Source organism: Anguilla rostrata, chromosome 8, assembly GCF_018555375.3.
Source record: "Anguilla rostrata isolate EN2019 chromosome 8, ASM1855537v3, whole genome shotgun sequence".
Taxonomy (NCBI): Eukaryota; Metazoa; Chordata; class Actinopteri; order Anguilliformes; family Anguillidae; genus Anguilla; species Anguilla rostrata.
This window is the reverse complement of record NC_057940.1, coordinates 37,862,801-37,875,866: the sequence shown is the minus strand read 5'-3', so window position 1 is coordinate 37,875,866 and position 13,066 is coordinate 37,862,801. Positions and strand designations below refer to the sequence as shown.

Sequence of the window (13,066 nt, the reverse complement as noted above, 5' to 3'; positions counted from 1 at the left end):
AATTTTTTAGGTTTGTAGTTTAACAATTATGGTTGTACAGGTTCTCAGCTTTTATTACAGGGCATTTTTTACATTTTGGTTTGGTTTCACTATGTAGAAAATAAAGTACATTTTATACATAGTCCCCCTATTTCAGGACACCATAATATTTGGCATAGATGGCTTCATAGGTGTTTTTGATGAGTCAGTTGTGTTAAATTGCTTCCTTAGTGCTTGTGTAAGAGAGGTTTCTGTATTTAGTCTTGATTCTAGCCTTTTGATTTCTTTTGTCTGTTATTGGTGTTTATAAATAGAAAGATGAGAATTGTGCCAATGGCTCAAGGAAGCCATTATGAGGCTGAGAAACATTGGACAATAAAATGGGAATATCATTAAGAAGAGAGAGAGAGTACTGGTGAATTCACTTTATCGCAAAGGGCCTGGTAGGCCAAGGAAGTCTCTACAGTTGATGACTGAAGAATTCTCACCATAATGAAGAAAAACCCTCAAACACCTGTCCGACACTCTTCAGGGGGCAGACGTGAAGAAAACACTCTTCAGGACACAGACGTGGATGTGTCAGTGACTGTCTGCAGAAGACTTCATGAACGGAGGCTGCACTGCAAGATGCAAACCACTAGTTAGCTGCAAAAACAGGATGGTCTGGCTACGGTCGGCTAAAAAGTACCAAAAAGACCCTGCGGAGTTCGGGAAAAAGGTATTGTGGACAAACGAGACCAATATTCACTTGTATCAGAGTGATGACAAGAGCAAAGTGTGGAGGCCAAAAGGAACTGCCCAAGATCCACTGTCATCTGTGAAACATGGTGATGGGGGTGTTATGGTTTGGGCATGTATGGCTGCCACAGGTACTGGCTCTTTTGTTTTCATTGATGATGTAACTGCTGATAGCAGCAGAATGAATTCTGAAGTGTACAGGAGCATCTTATCTGCCCATGTTAAACCAAAGGCCTCCAAATTCATTGGGCAGCACTTCATTCTACAACAAGACTCTGATCCCAAACATCCTGCTAAAGCAACAAAGGAGTTTTTCAGGGCCTCAAACTGGAAAGTTCTGACTGGCCAAGTCATTCACCTAAACTGAATCCAATTGAACATGTGTTTTATGCTTCAGAGAAAACGTAAGGCAACTAGCCCCCAAAACGAGCAGGAGCTGAAGATTCCTGCTGTACAGCTGTCCCCAGGGAAGATGCTCAGCACCTGGTGATGTCTATGGGTCGCAGACAAGCAGTCATTGCATGCAAAGGATATGTGACAAAGTACTAAACATGACTAAGTTAATTTACATAATATTAATATGTCCCAAACGTTATGGTGCCCTGAAATGGGGGGACTAAAAAAGTGCTCTAATTTCTACATGGTGAGACCAAAGTGTATAAAAATACCATTTAAAAAAGCAGAGAATGTGCACTTTAACTAAATGTGAATTGTTCGATTACAAATCTAAAATAGTGAAGTACAGAGCCAAATCAAGAAAAACTTTGCCTTTGAGCTCAGTGTAAAAGAATGTCACGCTTCAAAGATGTCTTGATGCACACTGGGGAATCCTAAGCACGCACTTACCATGTGCTGCACATTTCGGCGAATATCTTACTTAAGTGTAGGCCGATGATACGAAGTCACTCAAGTCATCCCGGTTTCCATGGCAGCAGGTTTCCCAAGCAGATACTCTGGGCCCTTTGTAGTATGTGCTGATGTTCTCGTGTGTTTCATGTGGCTCGGAAATCTAATAATAGCTTCTCATCTTTTTAATACTGTACGACCTGCAGGAGAGGCCTATATGTCGAAGGAGCATTTTCTCTGAACTCAGAAATGAAAGTGAAACCCAGTCTCTGGAAAGCAGATGGACAATGAAAGATGGATGAAAGATTGGCTCATGAAAAAGGTTTTCTGTACACACTTGAAAGATGTGGCTTGAAAGACAGAGTTTGTGAAAAGGTACCAAAATCTCTTCCCACAAAAAAAGGCTTGTGTTCAGTCATCAACTTGAGCACATCTAGACACGTCATCAGAAACATCTCTCCATTACATTTATTTTTACACATCTTAAATGATTTTACAAAAACATGCAATTGACAGGGCCTTAATTTGTTAGCGCTGGGTGGTGTTTTTCTTTGTTGTCTGTCTTTTGTTGAATTTGTCTTTGCTGCTGGGAGAATCATCCCGGTGTGACTGTGTTCCTGAAATTGCAATATTGAGCTCCGCTGTGGAGATCCACGCAGCCATGGCTCATAAACACCACTCTTATTGACCCAATTAACTCCACCTCTTGTAGGAAAGGTATCTCAATCAGTGTTGTTTGGCAACAGTCTGTTTCTGGTATTAACAAGAAAGGGACAGACACTGAGCTGCCTTGAGGAGATGGAATCGGTCTTAAACCTGAAAAAGAATGGGTGCAGACTGTATTATGGATTTTTATGTGCGGTTCACTGTGGAAGTTTATTGTCATTTGAGTGTTCTGAACAGGGATCTAATGTGGGGATCTGTGTTTTGAAAAGAGCAACCTGATTGCACATATGTCCTATTTTATAACTTTAGAGTGGTGATTGTTATTCTGTGTGTCAAGCTAAGTGCACATGATTAATTGCACCTGACTAGGTACTTCTATTTAATTTTTTATATAAGGCTTGTAAAAAATATACATTGAAACTGTAAGGTTCTTGAAGGAGACTGTGAAACCAAACATCACAATCAATAAAAAAATTTCTGTGCTGTCTTTTTACAGACTCAAGTCTCAGCAGGAAATAAATATGGACACAGTATCATTTGAGAATTCCAAGCTTCAGTGCCATTTTTCCTAACCCACCTTTAATTATGTAGCTTCCGTGAAGATTGTGCCTTGATTAAATGTGTGCTATGACATTTGTGAAGAAGTGAGGAGCAGGGTGCCTGTGGGAATGACCAGAAGTTCTTTTCAAGCCTGTTTGGCCTTTATCCAAACTGAAATGAAGCCAGTGCAATCTGCATGCACAGACAGTGGAATTTGCATGTCAATTAGTGAGGACTGGAAATTCTACAAGTCCAAGTTTGGAGGCATAGTTGTGAACTAGTATTAATCAATGCTTTTTTTCTTAGAAATTATTACACTCACATAAACTGCATGTACAGAAACACATGATACAATGACTGCATTTATATAGCACTTTCAGAAGCTATAGATACGGCTTTACAATGAATAGCTCTCATTGAACCGTTCACACACTCACACACACCAGCGGTGAAAGGCAGCCATGCAAGGTGCCGACCAGTTTGTTGGGAGCAATTGAGAGTTAGGTGTCTTGCTTTTGACACTTTTTGCCCAGAGGACACACGCACACACACACACACACACACACACACCATAACCACACACACCTATCAGATGTTAATAATTCATTTTTATCCGAAAGTAGAGAATGTTTTTTTTAATAACACGTTTGATTTATCGTTGTATTATTCATGACAACCACTGCCTCGGGTGTCTGAAAAAAATTGTACATTCATTATCGCAACAGTAATGCGATATCCTGCTACCCACTGAGGTAACTTGCTTTTGCAGGATATAACCTGAAAAGACACTATTAGCGATGCGACGCTCGATAAATACAAGGAGCGAACACTCCGGGGTTTGCTCCTCGCATCAGAACATGTGTTTAAAATGTCAGCGGAGCAGGCCGGGGCGGCAGGTGCTCTGGAGATGGAGCGGCTGAGGAGAATATTGCCGGCTGTCAGACTGGGTGGATTTCTCTTCTCGCCAATGTTGATCGGAGGATTAAAGGCAGCTTTACTGTCTCCCCTGAAGCGAATGTCTCCGCAGATGTGAGATGCGGAGCTGAATGACGTTGCCGTCCTCAAAGCCCGTCGCTCCTCTCATGTGAAGGCCCTAAATGAGGAGCTCGGTCAGCTGGGTATTCGTAATGAAAGCCTGTCGCAGATGGAGAGTGTCGGGCCTGGGAAGCACACGCGCGTGCAGGTGGACGTATGCGGACTCGCGCGGAGACCGTCCTCCTCTCTCGCGGGAAGGGCGGCGTGCGGCCCGCTTGTCCCTGAGTTCACCACAAACGAAGATCTGTACGTTTCCTTGTCAACACTTGGTCTGTCAGTCAGTGGGTTCGAGTGCCTGCTCGTTCCGGACGGCCTCCCTGCAGTCCATTCTGCGGACCCCATGCCCTGAAGCCGCAGCTAAAAATCGTGCGTTGTCAGATCTGGTTGATATCAAATACAGCGTTTACTTCGTCGATGCGTTTCCAAACTTTGTTTGGTGTTGTGCTGTCTGAACTGTACTGCAGCATGGAAAATCTAAATAATTCCAAAGGTTATTAGATGCATGCTGTATTTTTAAATCTAACCTTTTTTTGATGTTCTTTTACAGTAATGTGGACACTGACGAATTGTGTGGTAAGTCAACATTTTCTTGTTGGTTGTCGTCCTATATTTTCTATCACATTACAGATTTTCTGCCTCAATGTGAGATTGCATCCTTTATCTTAAATCTGTAAACTGTTCTTTCCCTAACAAAACATTGCTTTCCCTCTTCTTTTTAAAGAGTACTTCTCTCAGCACCTTGGTGAATATGAAAATGTCCTTGCAGCCTTGGAGGACCTGAACACCTCAATACTGAAGGCCATGGACAAAACCAAAAGGGTATATCTCTGCTCACGCAGCTGTCGCTTGTTATGTTAAAATATGTTAAAACTGTTCATTTATCTGAGCTTTGAGAGTGGGACAAAATTTTTGCATGTTGCCTCCATTACCGTGAAGATATAATACGGCGTTAGATCCTGGAGCATAATAATCAACTTTGAGCACGTAACTGAGTAAGCCGCATTGCGTATGCACATGTCTAATGGCCTGTCTGATTTAGCTTTGTTATAGCTTAGCCTAGCGTTAGTGGAACAGTACATTAGCGCTGTCATTGATCGATGTCCATTAGATGTGCTCTGTGGGAAGAGGTGGGATTCGGGTGTACAGGTAGTTAGCTGTGTGGCGCGGGATTGAGAGCACAGATCTGTGAGGCGCGACACCATTAAAGGCGAGCTCTCCTGTGGTCACTGTCGTGTTTGTAGGATGTGGATGAGATTTGAGATATGAGATATTGGTATTCCGATCCCACCCTCAGTCTGGTGGCAGTATTTCCTAATCTCCCTCTGCCGTTCCCTTGTCCCCAGTGTACGCGTGAGATGTGCAATTTGCAGACAGTCATATTAAAATGCCACTCTCGCATACAGAGAGAGAGAGAGTGAGAGAGAGAGAGTGCGTGTGTGCAATGCGGGAGGGTTCAGCAGTATGGAGAAACAATCTGAGAGAGAGTGTGTGTATGTGCAATGGGGGAGGGTTCAGCAGTAGGGAGAAACAATCTTTGTTTTATTGCTGGGTGGAGTCTGTCTGATAGCAAGCTTCATGTGTCCAGTGACCTTTCAGCCAAATTTGATGGTTTTCCTTCTCCTTATGGGAGAAGCGAGAGATGAATGCTTGAGGTGATGCCTTAAATGCCAATTAACTTGACTTTTTCTGTCGGACAACCTATTGTGTTCTCAATTTTTTTCCCCAGGAAATTTTTACTGGTCCAGGACACTGGATTCAAATTGTGATTATATTCCCCAGAAGTGAAATTGATTGTCTTCTTAATATTTACTTAAAGTTTTTAACCCAGTTATAACCATTGATTTGGAATAAACACTATTAGATTATCGTGATCCGTTTGGCAGACAAGGACAGGGTTGGCGTGTGTCCTTTGCTCATTAACATTCATATCCGTAAGACACCATCATATGTAAACTATTTCTCGTTGCTAGATTAGAGCCGGTTAGAGAAGATTGTCCCTTGCAGTAACATTGCAATACTAGACATAACGAAAGACAGCAACATAAGCTTTAACATTGTAGAGTTAAACCTGAAGATCATTCAATGTGTAATGAGGTTATCACTGAACTACTGTACATTAGACTCTACAGCAGCCTGAACACCTTAACTAAGAAAGGCTTTGATTCTGCATGTCTAAGTTTGAAAGCTATTAAATTAGCTAGCAAGATTATGGTAGGCCTATTTACCAATCCACCAGTCATCTGTTCTCGATGAAAGTGGACTCTGCAAATACTAACTGTAAGGGTTGTTGCAATATTTCAGTGCCTGTGGGCTCCAAAAAAAACCTGTTTCTTGAGGGTCTCTTAATTTTTGGGAAAAAAGAAGGCATATTGCTTTCTCTGCATCCAGAGAAGGGGGAAAGCAAGCCCATTTCGGCACAGGCTTTTCTACAGTTTTTCGCAAGAATCATTTAAAAATATTTCTGAGCCGATTGCAAAAAAGTACATTGGCAAATAATTCCCAGGTTTCAGTTTCCTGGACCTTGAAGTAAAGGATCAATCTCATCCAGTGGAATTGACATATTTACGTTACAGCATTGGGAACACGTCAAAGATGGAGACACATTGGGAGAATTCGAGAGACTATGTTACCGTAACAGCTCTCTTCAGCATTGCCAAGGAATTTACAATGAAATATGATTGCCATTGGGTGGATTTGCATATGTTAGGCTCACTCTGCATGGGCAATCAGCGATGAGGCGCTTACTGTCTTGCTGTTCAGCCGTATTTAGGCTGAATGGTCAAGTCAAGAGTAATCTTTTCCTATTTTCTGTTATCATTTCATCACCTTTATTGTGCTGTAGTCGATTAGGCACTCAGGCAACTTTTCTACAGACACACGTCCGCAAACTGTGAGGCTGCCCAGTGGCTTGTGGGGTAAAGGCATTGAAGTTATCAAATTTTCATGGGTTTCTCAGTCACCTGATCTGAACCCAAGCAAAAGTTTTAAGAATACCCTGGAATGACGATCCAGACAATGTTTCCACTTCCTCAGCTAAGTGTGAGTTCATGGAGTTTCTTTTGGAAGATTGGGGTAGTACTCCTACAGAATTTCTGTAGACTCTATGCAACTACAAATATAGCCTGTATTGGCTACACAGAGTGTCTTACCCCGTATATTGTGGATTAACCTGGGGTGCACAGCTCCTGCCTCCAGTGGCTACGGCCTACTCATAATTCCCAGCAACAGGAGATTTGAATTTGAACCCCAAAATAGCTACTCAAGCAGTGGGTCTGGATCGAGTGAGTGAATCATTAAAAACACATAATAACTACCTCCCGTTTGGGGGTTCATGAATCCTCTTTGTCCCAGCACTAATGATTTCCCAGATATATCCAATGTACAAGGGGAAGGGATAGACCCGCTAACACAGATAATAATTTAAATTAATTTTTAATTCGTAACCTAAGTCCTTCAGATGAAATACAGGCCGCACGGCTCTCCAGGAATTTAATTACACACCCAATGTGCATAATATCTCTGTCTGGCGGACTGATTACAGTGGTTGTTGAAAATGATATAGATAGTCTGGGCACGGCGTTTTTTCCACGAAAGAGTAGCCCGACCTGACCGAATCTTCAGAATTGCAGAGCGACACAGTGAGGTGCGAGACTGAAAACCGCGCGGACTTTTGCTCCGTGCTGAGAGCGTGCGCTGCCGCTGATTTCTGAGGCCCGGGACTTTTGGATTTATGAGAGCGCTGCGAAAATGAGAATGATTTTTCCGCCCCCGGCATTTTCTGCGCCGCGTGAGCGGGAGTGTGATTGCAGAGGAGCGGTTCAGCCATGTGTGCCTGCCTGGCCACTGGTCACACATGAAGGCCCTGAGAACAGCCAATTTGCGGATCGTTCAGATATTTTTAAGGCTAAGTTCACATTACAGGCCTTAACGCTCAATTCAGATTGTTTGCTCGGATCCGTTCTTTTTGCATTGACTGTCCGCATTCGTGTTTGTGATTGTGAGTGACGCGTATCTGACGTGTGTGAACGGGCCTCTGTCCTGAAAGAACCCGTATGCGTGCGTTAACAACAAAAAAACATTGCGATACGTTCTCTCGAGTACAGCTTGAATGGAAGCATCTCCCCAAATATCTATTGAATAATCGACTTGTCTCACCACAGAATACCGTCACTACTCTTGTCCTCCATTTTAAGTTAAATGCTGCCGACATCAAGTGATGACGACAGTGATCTGCACTGGTGCAGTGAATTGTGACGTTTAAACAAGCACACGAATAATGATCTGACAGTGAAAGTACCCTAAGAAAAAATGTTCAGCCCTGCCTTGATGGGTCTTTATTAATTATTCGTAAGGAAACATTTTTCCAGCTGACAACGACCGTAAAACCTCACGCAGTGATATATTTCATGGACAGCTTCAGGCTACTGAATGGAAATTTTGAACTGGAACACTGAACACATTTAGTGGTGCTACAGGAATGTCATTACGTACACAACAACCATTTATAGCATCATAAACATTCAAGTGTAATCCTGCTATATGTTTTCTATGGGTAACATAATTGTAACTGTCATTTTGATATCATTAATTTGGCACACAGGCATATTTTTAACTTTTCTTACATATTTCTTGAGTTCTTTTTATTTTTATTTTTTACAGATTTATAATGAGTGTGCTTTGTGCTTTTTACATTTGTACAATAATGACATAGACCCATATACCAATTCAAGATTATTAATTAGTTATCTTTAAGGGGAGAGAGTGGCCACCTGTGGAAGGCCAGTTGAGGAAGCTGTCCAGGACACTATGGTTACTATCACTATTCAATTTGAATTCATATGACACCATTTTGGATTGATTCCCAGCTCACATGTTTGTGTCAAAATGCATTAACATTCAGCTGCTGTTAGCTTGGAAATGTAAAGCTCTGAAGACTATCAATCAGTTAAATTGGAGTTTGTTTCATCAGACGTAGTGTACTTGAATTATTCATAATAGAAATTGTGAGAGATGAGGTGCTATTGGGAGGTGCGTAATCAGAGCTGCTGTTTGGGGTTTGTTGGCCGTGGCCCTGTCTGACGGTGACTTTTAAGGGCCCATACACGTGTATGCATAAAAGCCTGGGTGTCCGTAGATGCGTCCCTACTTTGTAAATTATGTTTAATATTAAGCAATTAATGTTTTAGCTCGACAGGAACTGAAAGCTCTTGACTTTGCTAATGGAGCTTGGCAGCCATTGTTTTAATTATGACCATAACTAAAGCTGATCGAAAAAGCGCTAAGTGTGGAATTGCAAAATGTAGGTAGATGGAATCGTGATGTCGGAAAAACGGAAATCATATTATCTGGTTCCAAAATGAAGCTTGGGAAATCACCAGGATTCAGTGTCAAAGTGGGGGACTCTCAGATTGTTGCTAAAACATCTGTCAATTATCTGGGATGTGTCTTAGACAATCACCTTTTTGGGGAAAGTATGACTTTAAAAGCCATTACTAAAATAAACTAGAAGACTAAATTTCTTGCTCAAAAAAGCTTCATTTTTGGATAACGCAACACTACAAATGTGAGTAGGAGCTTTGATACAAAGCCAATTTGATTATGCTGCTTGCTCGTGGTATTATGGTCTACCTCAGCACATCAAACATAAATTTCAAACAGCACGAAGTAAATTGATCAGAGTTATTTTAAAGCTCCATCCTTGTACTTAATCTAGTTGCTTCTCATTTTAAGGAACTTAAATGGCTTACAGTAGACAAAAGGGCCATGGAGATTACTATGAGGCTTACATACAAAATTGTAAATAACTCCGTACCAAGCTATTTGGTAAATTATTTTACTCGCATCAGAGACATCCGTAATTATGGAGCCGGCGGCAATCCCACTGATTTTGTCTCCTGTACATTCAAGAGCCTAATGGGGAAAAATGCCTTTTTGTATAACATTACATACATTACTATTTGGCAGACGCTTTTATCCAAAGCGACGTACAAAAGTGCATTTCACTGTGGTTCACTGTGGCTGTGGTTCAGTGGAATAGACTTCCCTTTGAACTGAAATAATGTGCATTAGAGAATAATTTTAAGCTAATAAAATGGCTGTTAAATACTGTGTAACCATCATTGTTTTTATAATATAATCTGCCAATCTGCCAGTATGCTGTCTGTCCTGTGGTGAATGTATTGTTCGGTCACATCTGTTTGTATTGCATTAACTGTAGTGTAATGGATGTTTTGTCATGTCTATGTTTGAATGTTAGAGGACCACAATGGAAATAAGCCTGCTGGCTTTCTTGTGTTTCTATCCTCAGCAGTTTTGAAAGGTTTACTGTCTGCTAGGCAGTCTTATGAAATCTCATTTTTAAATTGTCAAATAAATTCATTTATTCGTTCATTCAACTGACAGATTGCATGAAATCAATGCAGGGAACAGAAAATCTGCATATTTTATCATTTTTTTTTTGGCTGGGATGAATTCAGTGAAGAGAAATGATGAAAAGAGTTTTATGTGCAGAAATAGGTAACATTCTTATAAAATATTTATTCAATCTATGTGAAAGGATACTTCAAATACTCACCTACAGTAATCATAAATGTTATAACAATCAAATGAACCGTATTTTAAGTGAATGTGAAATTTAGGTGGCACCTAAAAGAGGCCTCTTGATATGTGAAATATTGGGTAACCAGTAATTCAGAGCTGTGGATGGAAGCCCTGTGTGAAGTGACCTGACTTACATGTACTTCAAAAATAAATTACTTACGTGGCACCCATTTTGGATAGAGTGACGTGGAGTAAATGAAATTCTCCAAAGCCCTCATCTCAGGAGTGGGGTGAACAACCCAAACACCGCAAATGCAAAAGTAATGCCGAAATTGCTTCTGAAACAAGTCACTAACATGATGACTGCACTACAAAATGTACAGTGTTAAATCAACTCTTACAGGTCCCTGTTGGACTCATATGTAATCTTTTAGAGTTGAATTAACACTGGACATTTTGCTGAGTAGTGCATTTCAGACTAGAGAAAGTTTGCACAGTAAACTGTTTTATCACCACCCTGTTCTATGTATATTAAAAATATGTATATGTATTTCACAACTGGCATTGGAACAAGGTAGCTCCTTGTCTACATTCAGCTCAAAACTATTTGATTTTTTTTGGGGGATTTTCCCAACTGGAGCAAGTTTTTCTATTGCCGATGCTACAGTATGATCTGCGTAGTTCGGTTTTGTGGAGCATACTGTAGAATAATAAAAAAAGCACTCTCTGGCTATTGCCTTATCGTTGGTCTGTTGCCGAGTGCTATTGAACTGGAGGAGAGCTGCGTCACCCTTTCTTTACCATTTGATAAAAGACTTAATGCGGTATCTTAAATTAAACAGAATCCAATACTCCTCGACATGGTCTGCTGACACAGCTAAGAGCATTTGTATCAACGGCACAGTGCTTGTTGCTTCTTAAGAGTCCTTCTTTTTTCTTTTTTGTTCTCTCATTTACTTTTTACCATTATATCTTATATTGGTTAACTTTATTTGAAAAATGTTCCCCCTGAAGAGGAGGGACTGGGAGGTAGGAGGTGTCAGTTGGTGGTGGATAGCTGATTTGTGGGTGGTGGTGGGGGCGGGGGGTGTTTTAGGGAGTAAGGGGTTGTGGATGTGTGGCTGCGTGGGAAAATGTTTTGCATAAAATCCATAAAACAAAGAGATAAAAAAGACATCAGTCTGAAAAGTGCAAATAGAATGATAAAAGCAGAATAATAAGAGCACTTTGCAAAAGGGAGATGGGATGAGATTAGAATAGCAAATGAAAGCAATAACCCAAACATACAAATTCATAGGATAATAAAGAAAACTGTTAACCAGTGTACATACTTTTTCCGTCAGGCTCAGACTATTTTTCTTTTCAGTTTGTTGTTTAAAATGTCGCCTTCTCAGTGACCCAGACATGCGCTGTGTAAAATCCAGGGAACCGGAAGATTGTTAAATGGGTGTTGGGGAGTGGGAAGGTGAGGGAGGGGTGGGGGGTGGGGTATTCAGTTCTGAGGGTAATATTTTTCTGAATGATTTTCAGTGTGCGCTAAAAGGAATCGGACGTTGATCGTGTGCCATAACCCCACAGCCGGGGGAATCGCGGTGCGGACTGTTCCGTGTCGCGGTCGTGGCGTTTTGTGTGTGTGTGTGGGAGCGGCGGATGCTGCTGGAGCGTGTGGAGCATGCTCAGTGCCTCAGACCACGTCTCACCAGCATACTGGGGTCCTTTGCTTCCAGCATACTGGGGTCCTTGCTTCCAGCATTCTGAGGTCCTTTCTCCTTTCTTCACAACACACATGCCCTTCGGTCTCCATAGGTCTCCCATAGGTCTTCTATAGGTTTCCCATAGGTCTTAGTCAGAAGTTCTCTCTGCCACTGATCTGTTGCTTGAAGAGACTCGCTGGTGAGACACTGAAAGATTAATGTCTGTGTGGTGAAAGGTTTGGTTTAATCCAGATCTTGATTCCCTACTCCTGCCAGGAAAGATGAGGTTTCGATTCTGTATAAAGTTACGCACCTGCTCGTTGCATATAGGGTTCGATGGGTATGGACTGTATTGCCTGGGTGGTGTGGTTGCACGAATGTGAATGCCAATCTGATTCTGGTGTGCCTCAGGACGTTATGATTGTTGCTTGACAACATGCCTATTTGATCTGGAGGGTCATGAGTTATAACTCATCAAACACATGTGACCTCCTTTAATCTTTTTTTATGTATTCACATCCATTCTGAAATTTATTTCAAATCCCTTTTGAAAAAAAAACAAACAAAAGATATTTGTATTTAAAAAAACACATGAATAACAGCCTCTACTCAAAACTGGCCCATCTCCATTGTGCTAAAAAGGAATTAATCACTAGGTGCAGCTCTCACATGGATTTACTGGAAATTATTCAGTGCACTTTTACTCGGAATTCATTCTGTGAGGTGGTGGATTTGCATCGTTCTAATGATGGTCATCGCCTGTGACAGTTTTAGGCATGAGAGCCGTATTCCTCGACACTTCCTTCGTATACTCCTCTACACTTTAGGATTTAATTGGATGCTCCACGCCTGTGCATTGAGAAATAATGACTGCAGGAAAAGCTGCCGATAACAAATGCATGGCTTGATCTTTGCTTGGGGAGTGCAGTAAAACAAGAATGATATACTTATTAAAGGTGAGAAATCTGTACAAAAGTAATTTTTTGTCCATGCACAAATATGCAGCAAGTAGCTTGGTAATGCTGTCA

At 41.3% G+C, this 13,066-nt stretch overlaps 1 protein-coding gene across 1 annotated transcript in view; it reads left to right on the top strand.

The window, feature by feature from the left end:
- Positions 1 to 13,066, top strand: part of necab1 (N-terminal EF-hand calcium binding protein 1) — a 36,146-nt gene that overhangs the window by 9,439 nt on the left and 13,641 nt on the right. Inside the window, exons 4-5 of the mRNA XM_064348154.1 lie at positions 4,352 to 4,377; positions 4,526 to 4,623. Of these exons, the coding sequence (XP_064204224.1) occupies positions 4,352 to 4,377; positions 4,526 to 4,623 (124 nt within the window). The remainder of the gene's footprint in view (positions 1 to 4,351; positions 4,378 to 4,525; positions 4,624 to 13,066) is intronic.